This window comes from Folsomia candida, unplaced genomic scaffold (assembly GCF_002217175.1).
Source record: "Folsomia candida strain VU population unplaced genomic scaffold, ASM221717v1 Fcan01_Sc004, whole genome shotgun sequence".
In the NCBI taxonomy this organism is placed as follows: domain Eukaryota; kingdom Metazoa; phylum Arthropoda; class Collembola; order Entomobryomorpha; family Isotomidae; genus Folsomia; species Folsomia candida.
In genome coordinates, this window is record NW_019091196.1 from 5,154,321 (window position 1) to 5,180,421 (window position 26,101).

General features: G+C 31.8%; 1 protein-coding gene across 2 annotated transcripts; it reads left to right on the forward strand.

The window, feature by feature from the left end:
* On the forward strand, nucleotides 1–2,413 carry LOC110848873. Of its 2 annotated transcripts, none has more exons than XM_022096211.2 (5): nucleotides 1–51; nucleotides 109–178; nucleotides 259–317; nucleotides 765–1,325; nucleotides 1,718–2,413. In XM_022096211.2, the coding sequence occupies exons 4-5, from the start codon at nucleotides 780–782 to the stop codon at nucleotides 2,339–2,341; spliced, it is 1,170 nt and encodes a 389-aa protein (XP_021951903.1). In that variant the 5' UTR covers nucleotides 1–51; nucleotides 109–178; nucleotides 259–317; nucleotides 765–779; the 3' UTR covers nucleotides 2,342–2,413. The 2 variants fall into 2 exon arrangements, with proteins under 2 accessions (XP_021951903.1, XP_021951904.1); XM_022096212.2 differs by having other exon boundaries at nucleotides 270–317.
* Nucleotides 2,414–26,101: the final 23,688 nt, after the last annotated feature.

A 26,101-nucleotide genomic window follows, 5' to 3' on the forward strand; every position in this document is an offset into this window, starting at 1 on the left:
CGTGTATCGATCGACTTATGTAACATTTCAGCTGATCAGTCATTGCATTTGGTAAGTATTTAATATTCCTTTTGTCTGAATTATTGTAATGTAGACGTCGTGTTACAGATTGGACAGCTTACACTTTTCTGTGAATTCACCAGATTTGACTGTAATTAAATTTCCATTAACCCACAAGGTAAGCCATGTGCATTTACTATTTATTTATGTGCAGGACTGTTGAAAATGTAAAATTATTGACACATTTATTTACTGCAGTTTCTATCTAGAAATAACACATTCATCTTGTGTGGCATAGGATTAGCAAGAGCCAACCGGTAAAGGGATAACGTAAATGTGACTAAAAATGTGGCCAGAGATGCAAGATTTAGTCTCCTTCTTATGTATCGCTATTTTTAAAATTAGATCCGATTCTTCAATCATCAAAGCAATCATCAATTCAAAAATCAATCAAAAAATCATTCAATTTCCCTAATTTTAGACACCTAATTGAATAATTTGAACGCCAAAAATGAATAAAATAAATTGGTGTTAATTAACATATTAATTTGGCTAATGTGATCGCAGATCGGAGCTAATTTTTAAAAAAATAGCGATACATAAGAAGAAGACTAAATCCTGCATGCATGGCCAGAATAAAATATTCATTCAAATTTCGAATATTGAATGAATAATTTATTCATTCATCATTAAATGAATGAATGTGAACATGTATTATTCTGATAAAGGAGCTTATTGAATTCGAAATATTATTAAAATACTAGGCCGTCAATATATAAATGGAGCATCCACCCGTCCCATTGTCCTCCGAGGGCGTCACACCTTCTTGGCTTTCCCAACTTTTGCGAACTAAAATATCCACCCATGACTTTCAAAAAGAAACCAACATTCAATCCGGCTCTGGATTTCTCAGCAGCATGGTTCGTGTGACCTGTAAATCTGAAGACGGGCAGAATTTCAACCTAATTGTCAAACTCCTCCCGGAGGACAGCACCATGTTGGAACTTACAGTTTCCGAAGAGTTTGACAAAACGGAAGTCAACTTTTACAAGCAAGTTGTAACCGACTTGGTTAACATCCTGCCAGATTTGAACCAATATTTGTGCCATTCTTACTATGAACACGTTCAACATGCAGATGAAGAGAAACATTTAAAATATACATCCGTCCTGGTCATGGAAGACTTGAAACCACGAGGCTATTATACCATCAACTTTGCTGGGGAAGAGTCAAAGCAACAATTTGAACAAGTGTTGGAATTTATGGCAAAGTTTCACTTTGCCGGGATGGTGCTGGAGACCAAGAAGAATGCCAAGTTGTGCCAGGTCAGTCAGGGAAAAATAGTAATATTTAGGTGAAGAAGAGCTAAATTTAGGTTCGGCTTTGTTTAGTTGATCCGGAGCTAAATTTAGCTCCTCAAGCTCAATTTAGCTCTGAAAAAGAGCTAAATTTAACTGAAAACTCGGCAAAATTTAGCTTGGTCAGACTTTGAAATGACCTTTATTATGCACCGACGGTTGCTTTTGTCAATTTATGTAAATTAAGCATATTTCACTTAACAAATAAGCAATGGCCCAGCTTAGTGTGATCTGATACTCTGAATAATTCGGACCTAGATTTAGGTTCTCTTCACCTAAATCTTACCCATGAAATACCAATATCTACCAGTGAAGCTACATCAGTCATCCATGAATCTTACCCTCTTTCCCTCCTTCAGGTATACAACTTTCTTCAAGGAGTATCAGATTCAGGACCTTCAATGTTTTACGAAATGTCGAAAGCCGGCTTTGTCGAAATAATTCAGCTTTTATCCGATCACGCATCACCACCCCCGGTGATTGAAGCTTACCGAAAAATGGCCCCACATTCTGATACTATCATTAAAAAAGTACAAGAAGCCAGCAAAGAGTTTGCTTGTTTGATTCACGGGGATTTATGGTCCAACAATTGTCTTTTCAATGATGACCCCCAATTCCACACCAAAATCATCGACTGGCAACTGCTGGGTTATAAGGATCCTAATTATGATGTTGCAGTCACAATAGTTTCCAGCATTCCGGTGAAACAATTGACTAAAGAAAAGGTCACGGAGAGTCTGAAGCATTACTACGAGACGTTTCTGGCTGAATGTGCAAAATCTGGTGGAAATCTGAGAACACGGGACTGGGATCAATTTTGCAAATTCTTTTACACTTGGGGCATGTCGTACACGATGCTTTGGTTCCTCATGGCGAGTGATCCGTTCTCCTTGAATGTTCCACGACTTGTAAAAATTTACGAGTTTTTGATTTTGGAAGCGAATGTTCATGAATTTTTATTGAGCCAAGTGGAGGAGGTGTAATGTCCGAGCAGTGTCAATTTTTTGTACATATTATTCAGATTTTTGGAATAAATCACTGTATATTACTGTTAATTACTGTTAATTACTTTCTGTAGTGAGTTAGTGCGGATAATCGTAATCGAATCATAATTGTGCTTGATCAAATGTACAGATAAATGTGGGACAAATGTAAATTCAATTATGTGGCATGGCGCAAGCATGTTTAATCAAATGTGAAGCATACAAATTCCGAGGAGAGGAGGCCTATTAACAGACAATTTCATTTCTAAAAGGGGTTTGTGAATATTTTGAGTGCTAATTCTGTGTCCGATAAGTGGGTAGGATTTTCTAAAAACTGTTTTAGCTTGTCCCAACAGTCTTCGAGCTCTTGGTTTATTGATTTCCCAGAAATTAATAATTGACATCAATGGATAACACGATTTTTTGAGTCAATCAAATTTATTTTAAAAATTTATATTTATCCAAACAAAACTTTAAGCTCTTGAGAATATGTAATTTATGAATTGATTCACACTTTTATCCACAATTTTTTGAAATCCGGGACAAGTTATTAAAATAAACAAGTTCAGAAATGTCAAATTTCTCCCCAAATTACTTCCATTTGTAAACTTACAGCATGAAATTTTGATATCATATTGGAAAATTTATGGAATCCATCTGAAATTCATCTGGTACACTTTTAATAATAGATCAGGCGTACTCGTTTCAACACGCCATCACACATTCACAAATTTGCAACAATATGTTTTTGCAACAAGGCAAAATGTTTTAAATTTTCATAAATTATTTCTTTTCTGCGAATAAGAATTCATCTGGTACTTGTTTTAATACGTGTTAAAGATTTTGTCAAAATTCCAAATTGTCATCGACCCATGCATGAAACATGAAGTACAGCTTTTCAGTGTACTACTGTGGGGAAGAAAAGTATGAGTGAGATTTGACGGGTGCATTGATGTGGTGGTCGCGTAGTACAAAGGAGTACGTCTGGGGCTATGCCGGAATATGTCTTCTTCGATGGAGACCGGGGTCACCAAGTTTTTGCACTATACCGTTATTTCTCATTCCTACACTACTATTACTTTGTAGCAACTTTAAGGTTCCAAAATCGAAAATGATTTTGAAATTAATTATTATGATTAATTTAATTAATTTAATTAATTAAAATAAATAAATACATTTAATTAATCATGATTAATTAATTTCACATATTAATTTTCATAAATTAATTCAGTTGCCCTACTCACTCAAGTATTGAGAAAAGACCTGTAACTGATGATACAAACAATTACGATTTTCTCAAAATTCTCAAACCGGCATCAAACATATATAAGTGACGCTTTTTTAATTTCATTCTAACAAAAAAGTTTAAAACTATGGTTAATCTTTTAGGTAATGAAATTCAGGAAGTATGAAACAATTTCTTGACAAACATATTCGAAAATTGGAAAAAAGAGATTTCCATAAACTATTTTTAAAGTAAAGTTTAAGATTTTTCTGATCTTAATTTCACTATGCATTACTAATTTCTTCAGGACTCTCGAATGGCAAAAACACAAATTTCTTTCTAATTTTTTGTGCAAATAAAATCCCACCTGCAACTTTTTGTGACACGCAATGAAAACTTTTTCAAAATTCTCAGCATGCACATGAAAGCGGGTTTTTCAATATACGGAAGTAGATACATTTTTTAATAAGCTCGAAAATTGACAAATTAATTTTCAGGAATTAATTCGGCTGTCCTACAACATGAGCCTAGAAAATCACGTAATATGATCAATCAATTACGATTTTCTCATAATTTCCAAACTGGCATCAAGTCAATACAAGTACATATTTAAGTGACCTTTTTTAATATTGTTAAGAAATTTCGTTTAAAAAAGCATAATCCATCTGAAACACCTTATTAAAACAGTATTCATGACATATACGAAGAAAGCCAAATTTTTCGGATATTTACAAAGAGCTGTAGATCAATTACTTTGGGAAGAAATTGGACATCTACATACCTCGTTTTAGAACCAAAAATCTTAAAATCGTGGCTTAAAGTATTTACTTCACTGATTTTGTTCAACTAAAATTTGCGTCATATTTTTAATTGATACACTTTTGTCATAATTTCAATTTGTATAATTTCAAAATAATTTAATTTTTTGAAATCAAGTTCTTAAAAGAAGTGTTCAACAACAATGGGATTTAATCTGCACGTTAATAAATGTTTCAAATTTACACAAAAAAATCCTACCGGCGTCAAGTTGCACTGCACAAAAAAAACAACGTAAGTCATGATTTTGTCAAATCGTTAAAAGTTTTCAAGTCAAAAGTTGAACCATTTTTTTTTATTGGTGCATTTATAACGTAAAATTACTGCAGTACATTTTAAAAAATCCCAAATACCTAGAAAAAAAATCCATCAATTAGTTTTCATGGATTAATTCAGCTATCGCCACAAAAAAACATGTATATAGAGAAAAATTATTATTTCGTTATTTATTATAGCGTGGAACCCTATTAGGCGAAGACTTTTGTCTGTCTGTCTGTCAGCAGGATTGCGACTGAGATCGGTTTGCGGAAGAATACGTATGACCTCAGGAGGAGGATCTTATCAACTTTTGGGATCAATCGAACCCCCCTTGAAGTCAGCGGGTGGGGTCACATATTTTTCGGGGGAATTACTAGTTTCGCCCTATTGCTACATTTGGTTTGCGACGGTTTATTTTGTAAAAGCTTACAAAATTATTTTGCTAAACACACGGATTTTACAAGTTACCAAGGACTGCGTGAATTTTCTCCATAAATTATTTTCTGCATAGGCAAAACTTATCTATAGCTGAAGAATAAATTACAATTTTCCCAAAAAACAGAAGTTTTCAAACCGCGGTTACTTTTGACATAATTGATGAGTGTTTATATACACTCTTATTTCACGAAATTATCGAAACATCATAAAGTTTCCTGAAAAATTGTTCGAAATTGAACGTGCTGTATATTTATAAAAATCTATAAAATTTATGAATTGATGTATATTTATCTGATTTTATTTAGAAATATTCCCCAAAATAGTGAACATATTTAATTCGGTTTTACAAGGAAGAAACAACCAATTAGAGTTTCTCAACGGGTTCGGGTTGTTATCGGGTTTCGGGTCGTTATCGGGTCGGATTCGGATCGCTCTCCAAACAAATCCGATTATCGGGTATATATCGGATACAAGTATCAGGTTTGGGTTTCGGATGAAGGATTTCGAACCCGTTGAGAAATACTGCAAACAACATCTCTAATCTGACAATTACTAAACGTCTCGAACTTTTATTCCTAATTATTTACTGGCATCAAACCATAACATTAAGCAGGATTTCTCACCTGGTAAAAATGTATTTGTTATTAGCGAATGAATAAATCTATTAAATTCAAACCTTTTAAATAGCATTTCCTATTTTATTCTTTTTATATAAACAATGTTACCTTCAGAAATATAAATGGAAGCTTAATTCATAAATTAATTGTTAAGTTGTCATTTCGCGAAGCTTTTCAATATTTCCAGGGTTCACTTACCTCGCATGAAACCTAAATATTCTCTCAAATATCTCAAATTGATCTAAACAAACCAAAAATACTTTAAGACTGGCTCAGATTAGGCAATTCCTCTAAAAAAGCGTTACCCAATGATACAGTTTTCGCTTTAGTCCTCAATCCTATCTACAAAAACAATTATCAAAATTTTTAAATTTTTCCATAATTCTAAACTGGCCTTAAACCACTATATCACGCACAATTTTAACAAATCGCTCAGATTTATCGATTCAAAAATTAAAACGAGTTTGATTTAATTTACTTGATACACTTTTCTCATAAATTTTGTAAATGGGGGGAATTTTTTTGAACGAAACTGTCTTAAAATAGCGAACCTTTCCATAAGTTAAGTCTGAACCAATTATTATTACTGATTAAAATCATTTCAATTTCAATTCAATATTCAATTTATTAGCATTTGATATGGCCATGAGCCCTCATCAATAGAAATTACAGAGCTAGATATGTAAATGTAAATAAAGTAAAGTAGTCAGAGGAATAGTGGGAAAACCTGGCTATGGTGTAGAGCCAGGAAAACCACTATCACCTCTGGGAATGTGGCCCAGAGGTCCATTCGGCTCTGACTACATCACCCAGGCAGGACAAATGAGCGATAGGGATCATAGGCAGATTCCGCGAAGAACTGCTGATATCCAAATGAGGACGGCGTCGTGACGGCGGAAGCAAGGTGAGTGAAGGTTGTTGGGCGGGGCGTCCACGGACCACGAAATACCTTAGCGCCCTCACGGGCACGGGCTACGTGTCCCCTTCAAGGTCACACAGTGTGACCAGGGCCGAACGACACTACCCACTTGCCCCTTCACCCACCCCTCACAGCACAACCGGGCCATGGGACCCCCGTAGGCCCGACTACACTGCCCACCGCCATGCACGACCCCGTCCCCACTCTTCTACCAACCGCCCCCACGGTCACCACCCCGATATACCAAACAATGACCTACCTGGGGGGAGTCCTCCATGGCGTAGATCCTCCCGTGCACTGGGTCCGGCGAATCCATCTTCGCCTGATGGCTCGGCTTGTCGTTGCTGGGACGGTTGTGGCAGGGGGTGTCACCAGGCACGCAGTTGGGGGGTGTGAGTGGACGAGGCTCACAGGGCGAAAAGCCTGGGACACACTTGACTTGCCCTGGCACACCCGCGACCCAGATGGAAGAGAGAGAATCCAGTTGCAGAGCGAGAGAGAGACACGTCGTGCACGGTTGGAAGCCAAAGAGGATCTCGATTAAAATCAATTAGCATTAATTAATCTAAAATTCATTACCATCTGACGACCTTATGAATTTTTCCATAACGTAAATTATGTTTTTTTTACAAATCCTTGAAATTTCTCACAAAGACATGTTTTTGAATTTTTGGATTCGCGCCAAAATTCGAAAATTTGCGGAATTTTTAAAAAGCGAGGTTTTGGCTGAAAAATGTTTTAAAATTCGCGCCACGCGCTCAAATTAGCGCATTATGAAAAATGAAAAAATACGGGTATGCTTATTTTTTGTGGTGAACAAAATAAAATTGGTCCCAACCAAATCTGAGTTGTACACGTAAAAGACTTGCATTGTGAGTGAAATGTGTTTTTTAAACTGGGGATGATTTGGTTCACTTATTTATTCAGTCTGAACAAGAAATTCAGGAAATATATCAGGAAAGTAAAATCTGAACAAGAAATTCAGGAAATATATCAGGAAAGTAAAATCTGAACAAGAAATTCAGGAAATATATCAGGAAAGTAAAATCTGAACAAGAAATTCAGGAAATATATCAGGAAAGTAAAATCTGAACAAGAAATTCAGGAAATATATCAGGAAAGTAAAATCTGAACAAGAAATTCAGGAAATATATCAGGAAAGTAAAATCTGAACAAGAAATTCAGGATATATATCAGGAAATTAAAATACACACTGAAATACACACTGAAACTTGTTGCAAACGTTTATCCCTAGACCCATGCGGTCAATCTGCAACTCACTTTAATACTATAAACTTCTCCGTACTTCATATTTGGCATCTAACCATAACATAAATTACGATTTGTTCAATTCGAATTTTTCATTTTTTCACCAAAATTTATAAAAACGGATTAAACGGAAACAAAGTTTAACTTAAATTTATCTTTTTATTGATATATTTCTAATTGTACTTGTTTTTAAAGAGAGTAAAATTCATCACAGAGTTGAAACTTTAGGGGAACAAAGTTTTAACATAACATTGCGTAATATATTTAAAAAACGTTCAGAAATCTAGCACATTTTCAGAAATTGAACCATTTCCGCAAAATAATTTATAAATCACGCTAGATTACTGTCAAGCTACAATTATCTTTAACTGGACGCTACATTATTGTGTTTGCTGATATCGATTCGATTTTTTCACATAGACTAAAATTTATGTAAAGAATATTTATTATTAATTGACACATTATTGGCATGTGAAATTTTTGTCGTCACAGGAGACAATTTTTTTTAAAGAAAAACGTTCGAGATTGGAAATAATAAATTAACAGGATTTTCATAAATGTAACGGTTCATATGAAAAAATTTCAAGTCGTAAATAGACTAAGACAGGTTTTTTAAAATATTAAAATTTTATACTGTCAACTGTATTATTTTTAAAAGTTTAAGAATTGAATTAAGAACTAGATATTGAAGAAATTTCTTACCTTCCATCAACTCATATTAATAACATAAATTTGGATTTTTTTAAATCCCCAAACTTTACCCGTAATAAAGTTACAGAATTTTTTTCAATTTTTTGACAAATAACATTAGTCAAATTTTTTAAATGGAAGGAAAATCGTTTCCATAAAATATTTCTTTACTTGTGGCGAAGATAATGTCAATCTAAAATTCATTTTAAATGTTACCAAATTTCCAAAGTTTCTCATCTGGCATCAAATCATAACATAAAATTAGAAATTTCAAGACTACTATCCTTTTACTTCGGCGTGTCACCTCATTTGCATAAATCTCAATAGCCCATTTTCGGCGATACGGGCTTTCCATATTGAGTAAACTCTATGACTTCCTCGAATGCGTTAAGATATGCAAATGAGGTGACAGAGCCGAGTACGCGGACAGTATGTATGTAAGGAAAACGAAGGTTTATACAAAATTCAGGATTTTGTATCCAATTATTTTTGAAAATATATCAACATCAAGAAATTCTTTTAAAATCTCTCCAAAATATGAACAATTGCTTGCCAGACGTTTCCAAAAATTAATTCCTTATTGCAACCGAAGGATACTTAATCTATCACAAATTATCTGCAAAATTTGCTTAAAAGAACGTTAAAAAATGAAGACATGGCTGTAAAATCGTTTTCATAAAGTGATTATTTTAATCATGTGGCAAACGGATTAATCTATAATTCAGTTAAACTATAATACAAATTTCTCCAAGTTTTTCATCTGGCACGAAAGTTTATAAAAGTCGATTCTTTCATTGAAAAGCGTGTATTTCAGAAACTTTCAGAATTTTCTATATTACTATTTTTTGAAAGATATATCAGGAAAGTTCTCTAAAAGCAATGCTCTAACAAGTAAGATATAAGATAAGATATAAACATGGTTTGCAAAACATTTCTATGAATAAATTCCTTATTACTTCCGAAGAATTCGTAATCGATGATTTGTTTTATTATGCAACAGTGAGAATCATAAATGTAGGATTTTTTATTCCTAAAATGTATCCGTTGCAGAAAAACTACGTGCAATTTAAAATTTTCATAAAACGTCATATTTTATTCTTCTTAATATTCTTCATATTCCTGACAAACGTTAGGAATCATAAAAAAAATTGCAAGCCAATCATTTCCACAAATTATTCCGTATTCAAAATTTTGAATTTTGTTTTTATCAGATTAAGAGCCTTTTCAAGATTCCCAAGTGTTACGGTTCAAATCCTAAAATTCGGAGGTTTTCAAAATTTATCTGTTGCTTGCAAAGTTTAAAAAATGAATTTTCAAAAATTTCTTTGAATTTCGCATTTCAATCAGCCCATTACGCAACCTGAAAATCATTTTGGTTATTAAAATTATCCCAAAATTCTTCACTAGCAGTAAATCAGAGCATAAAATTTTTTCATTTATTTCATTTTTTGTTGTCATTTTGTCATGTCATGCTTTAACTCCGTATCGAAATTGTGGGGGGAATTGAACAAATCTATCACATTAAAAGATACGTCATCCTCTAGACTTACACTGATTACAAATTTTTATTAAGCTCGGTAAGTTTTTTTGAAATAAAATGACGAACTTTGCAAAAAATTACAATTGAACTATCAATCCAACTATTCGATTTACTTTGAGCATACTCTTATTCCATGCAGGAACTATGGGGAAATTTAAGTGATAAATAGTATTAAAATATCTTACACTTGGGTATTAGAATTTATGATGCTTTCAGAGAAAACACAATTTTGGATATAAAATTTTGGAATTTTTTTAAACCAAAAAATTCCCATTGTTTTTAATCGTTTACAAAAATTTAAGAGTACTTATGAGTAGAACTTAAGGACTAATTTTTAATTTCATAATTTATTGTCAAGTTTTTACTCCAGCAAAATTTGAGCAATTTGCAAACGTGTGTGGATCACTTTTATTGGAATATTTGGAATTGTTATGTGAGTAATTATCTCGACAATGTTAGAATGAAAAGTTAAAAATATTGGAGTACGAAGTAATTAACCTAAAAAATTATAATTTGGCTCAAATTTTCATACGTCTTTTGTTAAAAGTCTTTGTCAAACTTTAAAGCCATATCAAAATAATGGAGAAAGTTAATTAATAAATAATGTTAAAAGGTATTTATCCCGATGTCTGCCTAGCAGTGATTATAAATTTATATTGAGATATAAGATCAATAATTTTTTTCATATAAAATTATGAACTTTACGAAAAATTACAAATGAGGTATCCACCCAACTGCACGACACGGCTTCCAAATTATTCATGCAAATACAAAGGAAACCACAAAATTTACATTTTTAACGTAAAATTATGTTGTCATACTTTTACTCCGTATCGAAATTATGAGGGGAATTAACTAATCAATAATGTAAACAGATGAGAAACGTTCTTGAGAAAAATCACAAATTTACGTTAGGCTCGATAAAACTTTCATAAATTTACGAACTTAAAAAAACTTTACAAAAAAATCCAACTACGCGACTCGGCTTCCAAATTAACATTTTTAAAATCCTACAATTTTTACAAGACAATTTTTTATTTCCTAGATTTACAAAGTTTCACTTTTGATGGTAAAAATTTTCGAAATTTTGTCATACATCTACTGCAAATAGAAATTTTTGGGAACTTTATGCAATAATTAATTCTACCAGATATGAGCTGGATAGTGGACAGGGGGTGATTACAATGTGTAATTTACAAATTTATTTATATTAAGCTCAATAAACTTTTTCTAAAATACAATTATGAACTTTACAAAAAATAATGATTAATTCTACCACATGGTACGACTTCCAAATTAACTGTAGCAGTTAAAGAAAATCCCAATTACACTGTGTCCAAAAAGTCCTGACGCTGTCGTCCCGCGCGCGGTTTTGCCTCGTTGTTTTGTTGATTACTTTTATATTTGGAAGTTCCGACAAATTATATTTTTTCCACAATGGGTCCTAAGGTCAAGGTATCTTGTGAACATAAAAGAGTTAGAATACAAACATTATTCAGCGAAGGGTATGGCACCAAAGAAATTTGTCAAAAAGTTCAAGTGTCTCCAAGTACAGTTCGCCGGTGGAGAAACAAAAAACAATTTACAGATAGAAAACGATCCGGAAGACCAAGAGTACTCTCGCCTACCACAAAACGTCAAATAAAGTCCAAAATGTATAGAAAATGTGGAGCATCTGTACGAAAAACCGCAAGAATATTGAATTCCACTCCCCGGTATATGAACAAAAATAAGAATATTTCAAAAAGTACCGTGCACAATTACCTCAAGACAACAAAATGGGGTAAAACTGCATATCGGAGCCAAAAGAAGACTCTTTTAAGTAAAAAAAATGTTCAAGACAGACTTAAATTTGGACAGTTGGTGGAGGAAACTGGATTTTTGACGCCGGGGACGCGTGGTCAAAAATTGAGGGCCAATATACTATTTACGGATGAGACATGGATTGAGCTCCACGGCCAAGGTCACTCTCAAAATCGTAGATACAGAACAGAAGAAAGAATAGACGTTCCTCCGATTTTAAGGCCAAAACACAGCCTTAAGATCATGGTGGCGGGTGGCTTCTGTGCCGGAGGCGTCACGCAACTGCACGTTGTTCCTCAGGGCCAAACCATCAACGCCAACTATTATCAAACCAAAATTTTGCCTACCTATACTCAGGCTATGAGCAGTGGGATATTTAGCAGTCGAAATAATATAGTTTTCCAACAAGATGGGGCTCCAGCACATACCGCAAAGTCGACGATGAAGATTTTAGAGGACGAATTTGAAACGGTGTGGGGAAAAGGGGTGTGGCCTGGAAATTCTCCTGACTTGAACCCCATCGAGAATTTATGGTCCATATTAAAGGATTCAGCATACCAAGACCCTCTTCCCACGACAAGACAAGAGTTACAGGCCCGATTCCAAACCACATGGAATTCGCTTCCGGTTGACCTTTTACAAAAGTTGGCCCAAAGCTTTAAAACACGTGTGGACCAAATGATGACCAACGACGGTGGACACACAACTTACTAGGGTACTTGAAAAAAAATGTTTCAAATTAATTATTTCCTTTCCCACTTTTCTACAAGCCAATAAAAATTACTCGTATTTTATGCGTCAGGACTTTTTGGACACAGTGTATAACGTAAAAATATTTGTAAATTTTTACTCCATATTGAAATTATGGAGAAATTTAACTAATAAATAATATCAAAAGATGAGCCGTCTTCGTGCGAGAACAATTCAAAATTAATGTGAAGCTCGATAAGTTTTTTTAAAAATAAAATTACGAACTTTACAAAAAATTACCAATCCAGTATCGATTCAATTACACGCCACGGCTTTTAAATTATTTATACCATTTTAAATAATCCCGTTAATTCTATTTTTACCGTTAAACATAAAATTTGTAAGTTTTACTCCACCCAGAAATACTGGGAAAATTTTGAGAATCCTCACAATTTATAAGTTTTTAAAAATATTTCCACATTTTGTCATACTTTTATCCCATCTCGAATTTATGTGGAAATTGCACTGATAAATAGTATCAAAAGATGAGACGTCTTCGTGCGAGAATAATTATAATTTTATATTAAGCTTGATGAACCTCTTATAAAATTACAAACTTTATAAAAAAATACAAATAGCGTTTCAATCCAAGTACATTACACGGCTTCCAAATTACAAGTACCATTTTAGAAATCCCATAATTTCCATTTTTACCATTAAACGTAAATTTTGTCATACTTTTACTCCACACAGAAATTATGGGGAAAGTTAATTAGCAAGTAGTATTGAAAGATGTCCGGCTTGATCCACCTTATTTACGAATATTTATTAAACTTTGTAAACTTGTGTAAAATTACGAACTTTACAAAAAAATACAAATTAACTACGGTTTCCAAACACAAGTAATTCAAATTACTTGTAGCATTAAAAAAATCTAATAATTTCGATTCTACTAATAAATCAAAACTATTTACTTAAAACTTAAACAAACAAAAATGCTGAAAAAAATTCAATTTTTTTCGCCCAATTTTTATTCATTCTGGCCTTTGTATAATACCAATTGTATTTATCATCTTTAATTAATTTGTGTAATCTCAAATTAAGAAAAGTCATTACCGTCGTAAAGTTAACAGTTTCAAAATTTCAGTCCACATAAATCAGAGTCGTTCAACTTGCAAAGAAACTTTCCATTTTTGGAACCAGATTTTTTAATCACAAATTTTATACCGCATATTCAACCCCTCATAAATTAGCCAATTGACGCAATCCTTGGTAACTTTGTAAAATTCGTAAAACCTGAATAATCAAGGGGGATCGATGTGAAAATCCCATCCCAAGGGGGTGGGTTTTAACAAAATATGCAGAACTCAAGCCCAAAAATTCCAAATTATGGTAACTATGTAAGATATTTGAATTTCATTTTATTATCCCGATGATAAAATTAGCCCGAGCCAGAACTTTTGGAACCGTCGTGTCCGTCCTTCTGTCTGTATGTCTATCTGTATATCGGGTTTATGATAACTCTCGTTAACCTTATCCTATCGACTTGAAATTTGGTACACATGTAGTATGGGGCAAACAATGAGTTCAGTTCGAAGATGAACAAATCGGTTAACTGGTTGACCGGTGTGGGTCGTCTGGATGGGTCGGGTATTATTGACCAAAATTTCAAAATTATCATAGAAAGCTGAAATTTGGTACAGAGATTACTAATCGCTCCTAAAAGAAGAATATTGATTAGGATTGGGAAACTTTTTGTCTGGAGGGACCCGAGGGAGTGACCCATACCGATTTAATAAAATCGCCATATCGAGTTGAAATTTGGTAGAGAGGTTGCTCTTTCCCATGAAAGAGTATGCAATTAAAAGTAAGCAGGGTCTAACCAGAGTGGCCCATAGCGTGACCCCTTTCTAAAAGTTGTTATTCTGAAAGTTGATAGACCGATATTCGAGACATTGGTCATATGCACATATATGTGTACAATACCTGTGTCCATAGTCCGTAATTTGTTCGTGATTTGGTGATGCTTTCACAGGTTCATGATTTTAGCATGTTAATCACCATAACAATTATAAAATCAGAATAAAAATATTTTTTGAAATTATTATGGAGTGTGGATGCGAGAAACCATCAAATCATGACGAAATCATGAACAAATCACGGACTATTGATACAGCTTGTAATGACCGAATTACTATTTGAATCACCCAGTAGGGTCACCCCCACTGGTTTTCTAAAACGGTCGTAGAAGACTGAAATTTGGCATGATGCTGAACGGATTTACCAGGATAATAAATATCAAGTAAATTTCAAGAATTTTTTGCCGTGGGGACCTAAAAGGGTGACCCATACTGGTTTTAAAAATTGTTATTTTCAACTAAAAAATTTTGACCTTCATACCATAGCCATTTTTAAAATTACGTCTGCGTAAGACATCCAACTTTGGATGTTCAAGGTTTTAAAGAAGCGAGCCCCACGGGTCCTGTAGTAAAGGGGGCAGATTTGTAATTACTTCAAAAATTTAGAAGCGGACTCTGTCCCCGACTAGAACTAAATAAGGTCTGCACTATAGGCTTTTTTTATAATTAATATTACTGATAAATACCATATGACAGACATGAGATGTTGAAATTATGAGAAATATGACTATTAATAGCTCGGCTCGGGCTATGTCAGGTTCGCATTTGTTGAATTAAAATTAAAATTAAATGGTTACAAATCGGCTCGTGGCAACAAAAAAATGGGTGCTGCAGGGCCCAGGAAAATTGCTTATCCCTTAATAATCTTTGTGTAAAATATTGGAAATTTTTTCAACTAAATTTTAATTAACATTTAACTTTAACCGGTTTTTTAAATCGGTTACTAAAATTTGAGTGTGTTAGTTTAAAGGACTAATTTTTAATTTCATAATTTATTGTCATTGTCAAGTTTATACTCCAGCAAAATTTGAAAAGATTAAGCAATTTACAAACATTTACAAACACTTCTATTGGAAATGTTATGTGAGAAAGTATCTCGACAATGTTAAAAGGAAAAGTCAAAAATACTGGAGTACGAAGTAATCCAGGGGATTAAACTACGAAATTATAATTTAGCTCAAAAAGGCTGAAATTTCATTTACTTTTTTTATCAAAAGTATTTGTCATACTTTTACTCCATATCGAAATAATGAAGAAAGTGAGTTAATAAATAACGTTAAAAGATCAATCCCTCGAAGCGTGCCCGGGAATGATTACTAATTTATATTATGATCGGTAGGTTTTTTTTGTATAAAATTATGAACTTCACGAAATATTACAAATGAGGTATCGACCCAACTGCATGGCACGGCTTCCAAATTATTCATGCAAATTCAAAGAAAATCACAAAATCTAAATTTTACCGTAAAAATATTTTCAATTTTTGTCATACCTCTACTCCGTATCGAAATTCTGATGGGAATTAACTAATCGCCAAAAATAGAAAGATAAGAAGCGTTCTGGGGAAAAATTACAAAATTTATGTTAGATCGATAAATCTTTCATAAATTGACGAACTTTACAAAAAACCTTACAGAAAATATAATTGAAGTATCAATCCAACTGCTACTGCAACTCGGTTTCCAAATTATTGATAGCATTGAAAAAAAATCCTAGTGTTAATTTTTATGATAAAGATTTTCCAAATTTTGTAACACATCTACTCCATATAGAAATTATGGGGAATTATAACTAATACTAATGTTTAACAGATAGCGGCACGTGATTACAAATTTATATTAAGCTGGATAAGTTTTTTTTTAAATTATAAACTTTACGAAAAATTACAAATAAGATATCGCTCCAACTACACGACACCGCTCCCAAATTACTTGTACCATTTAAAAAAATCCATAGTTTCCATTTTCACCGTTAAACGTAAATTATCAAAGTTTTGCTTCACCAAAATTAAGCGGAAATGTACCTACAAATAATATTAAAAGATGACTCTCTTTCCCGACTACCACTAATTACAAATTTATAAAATAACTATTGATCCTACCACATGGAACATTGATCCTACCACTCCCAAATTAGCTGCAGCATTTAAAGAAAATCGCAAAATCCCCATTGTAATGTAAAAATATTTGCAAATTTTTACTTCATATCGAAATTATGGAGAAATTTAACTAACAAATATTATCAAAAGATGAGACGTCTACAATTACAAATTGATGTTAAGCTCGACAAGTTTGTTTAAAAATAAAATTACGAACTTTACAAAAAATTACCAATAAAGTATCGATCCAATTACACGCCACGGCTCTTAAATTACTTGTACCATTTTAAATAAATAATCCCGCAATTTCCATTTTTACCGTTAAACATAAATTTTGTCAGTTTTACAGAGTGTAAATTACAGTAAAACTTTTACTCGACACAGAAATACTGGGGAAATTGAGAAAATCCCACAGTTTCCATTTTTACCGTAAAAATATCTCCAAATTTTGTCATACTTATACTCCATATCGAAATTATGGAGAAATTTAACTAAAAACTAATTTTAAAAGATCGGTCTACGGGCAGGTGGATGGATTATTAAACGCGAAATTGAATGGGTTAAGCTTGATAAGTTTATTTTTAATAAAATTAGGAACTTTACAAAAAATAACAAATTACGTATCGATCCAACTAACCAGCTCCGCTTCCAAATTATTTGTAGCATTTTAAATAATCGTACAGTTTCCATTCTTACTATTTAAAAATATGTTCAAATTTTGTCGCACTTTTACTTCATCCATTTCAAAATTATAAGCAAATGTAACTAATTGAAAGTATTTAAAGATGCGTTTACCCAAAGGCGGTGTTATGAGATAGATTACAAATTTAAATTATTCCATAAATCTTACATTAAATTACGGGCTTTCCAAAAAAAATTACAAATGAGCTATCAATCCAACTACACGCCACGGCTTTTAAATTACTTTTACCATTTTTAAAGCAATCCTTTAATTTCCATTTTAAAAATATTTTCGAATTTTGCCATACTTTTACCCCATATCGAAATTATGTGGAAATTTCACGAATAAATAATTTCAGAAGATGAGTCTTTCCGTTAAACGCTGCCGATTACAAATGTATTTTTAAGATTGATAAATCCGTGCATGACAAATCTTTCATAAAATTACGAACTTTACAAAAAATACAAATAACGAATCCAATTACAGGATGTCCGTAGATTATATGAACACTAGATTTACACGGGTAACATGCGAACGGATGATCCAATTGACGCCAAATTTGGCAAGCACGGACTCGAAGGTCATGACAACACCTGTGCAAAGTTTCAAATTTCTATCTTCAAAGGTGGCCCAAAAAAGTGACCCCAAAGTTGGGGAATCGTAAAACCTGTTTCCGAAGCTAATTTGGCCGCGGAAAGTGCCCAAACGATTATCCAAAAATCTGAAACCCATCTTATCGTTTCCCCCATATACCCCTTCATCAATTTTGCAAGAAAACGATAATGATTAGTTAAATCCGACCAATGTATATCTAAAAATGCATACCCCTCAAAACGACGAATTCTCCCACCCTCAAGAAAAATGACCGCCTCCCTCTCAATGAGAATCCTCCGACCAAACAAAGGTCACAACACAATCCCAGATGCCTCTTGAACACGTTAATCGTGTTATAAATCACAACTTTGAAAAAGCAGTCCTTAGGAAGGCGAAATTCGGAACACTAAAATTATCCAATGTTGTAAACAAAAAACTAACGGTCGGAGGCTGTTTGAAGGTCATGTTGGGAGTAAAAATTCCGAATTTGTCGTCACGTTGGAGGGGGCACTCTACTACATTCAAAACTGCAACTGGACAAAAACAATTTAGTGCATAAATGACCGGAAGCAGGTTTCAAACTATGGGTCTGAGAAGAAGGAAAAGTTGTTTGACTGATTCCTGGTGGTTTGTACAATGACGGCCCGTGGAGTGCTAGCATTGATACCTGTCTGGTATAATGTGAAAATAAAGTCGACGCACTTCATGGACAATGTTCTACATAAGTTTTTGGATTTCGAAATTCCATAGAAGTACCTTTGCGGAGCTCGGCAAAGTTTGCAGTCGTCACAACACAACATTTTTATATATTGCGGAGTATACCCATTATGACGCCCATGATTTAAACAAAAAAATCGGAATGACCTCAACATCTTATTCCGAGGTCCATATTCAGTAATCTGGCACGGGTCAGATGGATTTTTTCGGGTTTGGATGCCTGAAACAAAGCATTTTCATGAGGAAGTCATGAACTTTGGTTGGGCTTTGGAAAGTTCTAAATCAAGAATGGGATCTTGTCTCCCCTGAAACGTGTCAAAATGTGTTTGGAAGTTGGAAACCAAGACTCAGACTTGTTGCTAGGAAGAATGGAGAACACATTGAGATCGCTAAAGTAATTCACAGTCATCGTGTTCAGAAGTTATACGGTAATTCATACTGTTCATATAAACTGCGGACACCCTCTGTAGACTACACGGCTTCCAAATTACTTGTACCATTTTTTTTAAATCCCATAATTTTCATTCTTACGGTTAACAGAAAATTTTGTCATACTTTCATTCCACACAGAAATTATGGGGGAATTTAATAAACTAAAAATGTTAAAAGATGTCTCGTATGCTTTGGGAAATATGCATTTAATCAAATCAGTAAATCTGTATAAAATTGCGAAGTTTACAAAAAAATATATACATTTGCGCTATCGATACTAAATACACGACACGGCTTTCAAATTACTTCTTTCATTTATAAAAAATCCCACAATTTTAATTTTTTAAAGATTTACAGTTTTTGCTCTTTTATTCCATATTGAAATTATGAGGAAATGTAACTAATAAATAACATTTAAAAAACGTGTTTTTCTTATCACTGATTTATGCATATTACGCTCAATAATTTTTATATAAAATTCTGATCTTTGGAAGGAATTAGAAAAGAGGTATTGATCCAAGTCCAAGTCTAGGAGGTTTTCAAGTTTATAAAACAATATTTTGAATCTTTTAAAAACGTGTCTTATCTTATTAAACCTTGATCTTATTAAATCTTTAATTAATCATTACATTCTGAATTTTCGCAAAATTCTGAACTGACATCGAATCATTACACAAAACATAATTTCAATTTTTACCGTTAAACATAAATTTTGTCATATTTTTTTACTACACACAGAGATTATGGGGAAATTGTGGTAATTAATAATATTAAAAAATTCCCCACTTGATTCACATTTCACAAATAAGAATTTAGGAAGTTTTCATCGAAAATGTATTTTTAGAAATTTGTACAAAATCTTCTAGATTTTTTAATCGGTTACAATAATTTGAATGTATGTCATTTGAAAGTAAAGAACTCGCTAAAGGACTGACTTCTGACAAGAAAATTTCATTATGCATTGTCAATATCAAGTTTTTAAACTAATTTGAACAGATCAAATTAATTATTCTGTGAGTAATTAATGAGCACTTAAATAAGCAGATCATTAATTTTCTTGGAATTGTTACGTCGGCAATTCCCTGGTACATTGTTTTGTGAAATAAAATATCGATTTTTTAAATTTACAAATCTTGCCCATATCTTGATAATGTTGGACAAAGAAGTTAAGAATATTGGAGTGCAAAGCGATCCTGGGGATTGAATTAAAAAATTATATAATTTGGCTTTAAAAAAAACTCGGAAAATTCATATTTATATTTATATTCTTTCAAAACTACTCCATGAATACATATTGTGGAATTTTTTTTCATAAATTTAAAATCCATATTTGACGACTTTTCAGAAATATGTTCCCCGTTTAAAACAATCTGACAAATTGTAAAATTTGTTAAGTATAGCATATCTAAACAGGCAGACAAAAATATATTTATCCAAATTTTGTCCTACTTTTACTCCTGATCGAAATTAAGTAAAAATTTAACTACTAAATAAAAGTTGAAGATGCATGGATCCTTATTGACACAGATTACAAATATATAAATATTAAGGTCAATATAATTACAAACTTTGCGAAAAATTACAAATGAATTATCAAACATTTAAAAATCCATCGATTTCAATTTTTACCATTTACCGTGAATTTTACTTTGAATTTTACTCCATTCAGAAATTTTGGAAAAAATTTAATTAACAAATAATATTAAAATGTACTTATCAGCAAAATCTACTAAAAACTATGTTGAATGTTTAACTGTAAAAGTTTGTGAAAGTTTGTAAAAGTTGTGTATCTACAAAATGTGTAAAAACACTTAAATGTCCCAAAAGACAAATCTAGATACTTATAGATACAATTTCTTATGAAACTATTACATTACACATTACAAAAGTATGATTTTTTTAAAGCTATACTTAAATTGCTTCGAATAAAAGTTAAAACTGACAACGGAGGTCACCCAACGTATGCTCACAGATTTGGGCCAAACTAGTGTCAATTGATCAGAAATATAATTAGTATGAAATTTTGAAATGGCACTATCTGCCAATACACAGGTTTGGCGGAGATATTTGCATCCAAAGCGGGAAAAATGCGCAGTAAATTGGGAAAGTGAAAAATTTGCCAGCATTTATGCGCGTTTTCCCTCTTTTTAATGCAAATATCTTTGCCAAACTTGCGCATTGGCAGATAGTGCCATTTGAAAATTTCATACTAATTATATTTGTGATTAATTGACAATAGTTTGACCCGAATTTGTGCGCATACGTTGAGAGACTACACTTAATTAATTGGACGCGTTTAGCCTGACATTTATCAAAGTCCTTGAGAAAAAAATATTTCAAAATTTGTCAAGCTTTAACTCCAAATCGGAATTATGGGCAAATATAAATAAAAAATAATAAGAAAAGATAAAACGAAATCACGGGAAATTGACCAGTTTGCATTAAACTTTATATAAGGTTTTTTTATAATTGTGAACTTTACAAAAAATTACAAATGAGGTATCCATCCAACTAAATGAACGACACGGCTTCCAAATTACTAGTAGCATTTTTTTATTCTACAATTTTCGAGCCATAGATGCATTTCTAAATTTTGTCATACTTTTACTCCTGATCGAAATTATGGGGAAATTTCACTAACAAATAACATTTAAAGATCCATCTGCCCTTGCTTGATGTCAGGCTGATATAAATTACAAGAAGCTAGATAAATCTTTATGAAATTACGAACTATACAAAAAATTACAGATAAGCTATCGATCCAACTACACAACTTCCTATTAACCTCGAACATTTTAAAAAATCCTACGATTTCAATTTTTACCGTTAAACATAAATTTTGGCATACTTTTACTCCATTCAGAAATTATGGAGAATTATTAAGTAACAAATAATATTAAAAGATGTGATTACATCAGATTCACAAATAAGAATGTGGGAAGTTTTCAGCGAAAAAAAATTGTTGAAATTCATCTAGAATCTTGTTAATTTTGTCACCCTAAAATTCTCGATTTTTTGATCGGTAATTTGAGTGAACAGAAGTAGACCGCGTCTATTTAGTTCATTGGATTAATTATTTGTGCAATTCTTTTGCAGAGCGTCTAACGATTTAAAATAACCAAAGTTACCTTTTCAAAAGTTTATAAATCTTATGTCGTTGCAACGTTAGACTATAAAGTTCAAAATATTACAAAGCATTTCAGAAAAATAAATTTAAAAAATATATAATTCGATCTAGTAACCTAAAATTTGTATGTACTTTTATATTTTTTCAAAAATATTTCGTGACTATTCTTAATTTTTTCACAAATTTTAAATCCATATTTCAACGAGTTATGTTCCCCCTTTAAGTTAAAAACGATTAGAGAAATTGAAACTTTTGTCGAAGTTTTACGCTAGATAACAAATTTGTGAATCTTGAGAAAGTAATACATTTATAAAGATTCGTTCCCCTTGATACTCTAACTAAATAGGAAACAATGAGGGTATTCATTATTTCTTCGTATCCTTAGTATTCTTCGTATCGTAAAATAACTTACGACGCTTACGAGATTTTGTAAGCGTCGTAAGATTTTCTCATCGAAAATCACGTTACTACGCTTACGATTTTTACTAAACCTGACCCCTTGTTTTTCTTCGTAAACTATTTTATGATACTACGGATACGAAGAAATAATGAATACCCTCAATAATAAACAAATAAACAATAGTTTAATTCATAAACAATATTCAAAGATACGTTTCTCAAATGACGGTGTCAGGCTGAGACAGATTGCAAATTTATATTAAGCTCGACCAATCTTTAACAAAAATACGAAATTTCCAAAAAAATACAAATTCGCTATCGATTCAATTACACAACATGGCTTCCAAATCATTTGTAGCGTTTTAAAAAATCACACAGTTTCAATCCTAAAAATAAATCTGCCATCAATTTATATCATGGATAAATTTCGATTTAAAAAAATCCCCAACCTCTACATGTAGGAAAGCTAAAAATTCATTTCTTAAATTGACAAATGAAATTCGTCAAGTCATATTACGAAATTTCTTTAGCTGGAAAATTCACTGTAGGTTGTTTCTATAAAGTACTTATTTCCTTATTTGTGGGGAAGGAGTTCAAATCTTTAATTCAGTGTAATTATATTACTAATTTTTCAAAGTTTATCGTCTGGCACCGAATTTTAACATAAAATTCGAAATTTTGAAGGAAGTGTATGAAAAAGGCAGGTTCCTAAAAATTTCAGAGTTTCACATTTATTACTTTTAAAATGATATAATATCAGGCAATTTCTTCAAAAAACGCACTCCAAAATGTAAGCATTGGCTTGGCAAACATTTCCAACAATTAATTACTTGTTCCATCCGAAGAATACTTAACCTGTCGCAATTATCTGAGAAATTTGTTTAAAAGAACGCTACAAAATGGGCGGAAAATCGTTTTCATAAAATATTCCGTTTTTTTATTTATGCAGAAAAGCCTTTAATCTACCTACAATTCGTTGAAATTGTACGACAAATTTCTCCAAGTTTCTCATCTGGCACCAAATTATAACCTAAAATTTGATTTGTTCAAGTCGCAATAAAAAAGATTGCGCTTCTGAAAATTTCAGAATTTCATATTTTATTATTTTTATAAAGATATGATAGCAGTAAAATAGAAAATTAGAAACAGGCGTGTTTCTAAAAAATTCCGAATTACTATTTTTAAACAGACATCATACTTATGAAGTAATTTATTGAAAAAAACTCCAAAACATAAACAATGGCTTGGCAAAAATGTCCATAAATTAAATCCTTATTTCGTTTGAAGAATACGTAATCTGCGATTCGCTTTATGCCAAATCTAAATATTTATCCAATATTTACTTCCAAATTATTTGTGGAAAGAAAATTCCACAATCTCTATTTTAACCGTAAAAATATTTCCAAATTTTGTCACACTTTCACTCCATACCGAAATTATGGAGAAATTTAACTAATAAGTAATGCTAAAAGATGAGTTTTGTGTTAGATTTGCTATTACAAAATTTTTCATAAGCTGTTTGATATAAAATTATCCAACTACACGACACGGCTTTCAAATTATGGATGGCAGTTTTTAAAGTATTTCTGTAATTTCCATTTTAACCGTAAAAATATTTCCAAATTTTGTCATACTTTCACTCCACATCGAAATTATGGAGAAATATAAGTAATGAACAATGTTAAAAGATGGATCTCTACCTAGTTTGCGATGAGTACAAATTTTTATATAACTTGACAATGTTTTTTTATAAAATTATGAACTTTACAAAAAATAACAAATTACATATAGATCCTACTACCCAATTCCGCTTCCAAATTATTTGTAGCATTTTAAATAATCCTACGGTTTCCATTTTTACTATTTAAAAATATATCCAAATTTTGTCACACTTTTACTTCATCCATATCAAAATTATTAGGAAATTTAACTAATTAAATATATTTAAAGATGTATTTGTCCAAAGGATGTATTTGTCCTTCCAAATTACTTGTAGAGCTTTAAAAAAATCCCGCAATTTCAATTCTATTAATAAATCTTATTAGCCATACCGTAAATAAATTTAGATTTTTACAAATCCCCAAACTTTACGCGTAAGAAAGCTATAGGAAAAATTTATTTTCATAAAAATTGGCAAATGAAATTCGTCAAGTCATATTACGAAATTTATTTTAAAAAGGCTGAAAAATGCAAAGTTGGCTGTACATTCGTTTCTATAAAGTACTTCTTAGTTCTTACCTTATTTTTCTCGAAAAAGAATTTATTCTTCAGTCCAAAATAGAATTACTAATTTTCCCAGGTTTCTCATCTGGCATTAAATCATAACATAAATTTAATCATGACATTCAATCAAAATCATAACATACTCGACTTCAAATATCGTTTCAAAAAATTGTATTTTCAAAAATTTCATAAAATCTCACATTTTATTACTTTTTGGAGCGATGCTAGGTCATAAAATTTTCTTGAAAAAAATGCATTTAAATACAGCTGGGGCGTTTCCCGAAATTCTACAAAAAGTACGATTTCTTAAAGTTGCTTAAATTGATTAGAACAGAAGTTAAACTTGAGACTAATTAATTAATTGGTACTATTTTAGCATGAAATTAATAAATTTTTGGGAGAGCATGTTTTAAATTGAATTAATAAACTTAATCAGCTATCTCTTTTAGTCTTTTGGTCTAGCTACAGTTCTTTTTATCAGAAATAACTTTTCCAAAATTCAGAATTGGAATCGAGTAATCTCGTAAAGTTGAATTTTCTGTGGCTAAATTTCAACAAATACGATAATAGAATAAAATAGATTTTGATATTTAACTAATAAATTATGTTAAAAGGTGAGATTACGTGTTCTTCAGAATAATTATAAGTTTATATAAATGAGCATAAGCTGTATAAGCTGTTTATAAAATTATGAACTTTAGAAAACATTGCAACTAATGTATCGACCAAACTACCCAACACTGCTGCCAAATTACTTGTAGTATTTTAAAAAATCCTAGAATGTCTATTTTTACAGTAAAATATTTCCAAAAATATTGTCATACTTTTACTCCATATCGAAATTGTGGGGAAATTTAACTAGTTTTTAGTTAACAGATGACATCAGCTCAATAATTTTTTATAAAATTACAAGATTATAAATGATGTGTCGACTCAAATACATTCTCATATTTTTTAATCCCATAATTTCAATTCCGGTAATAAATCTTTATCAAAATTATTTATCATAAATTAAAAACAAAATGCTACAAAAATTTCAAAATTTTGATTCATTGAGGTTTTTATCATATTTTAATAATTTGTGTATCTCCAAATTTAGAAAAATCATGTCCGTCATAAAACCAATAAAAAATTCCAAAATTTCAAAATTTCAATAATAAACTCTCGGAAGAACGACTTCTACCTTCTAATGTTATTTGTTAGTTAAATTTACCCATAATTTCTATATGGAGTTAAAGTTGGCAAACCTTGGAAATATTTTTACTGAAAGAATGGGAATTGTGGAACTTTTTAATGCTATAATT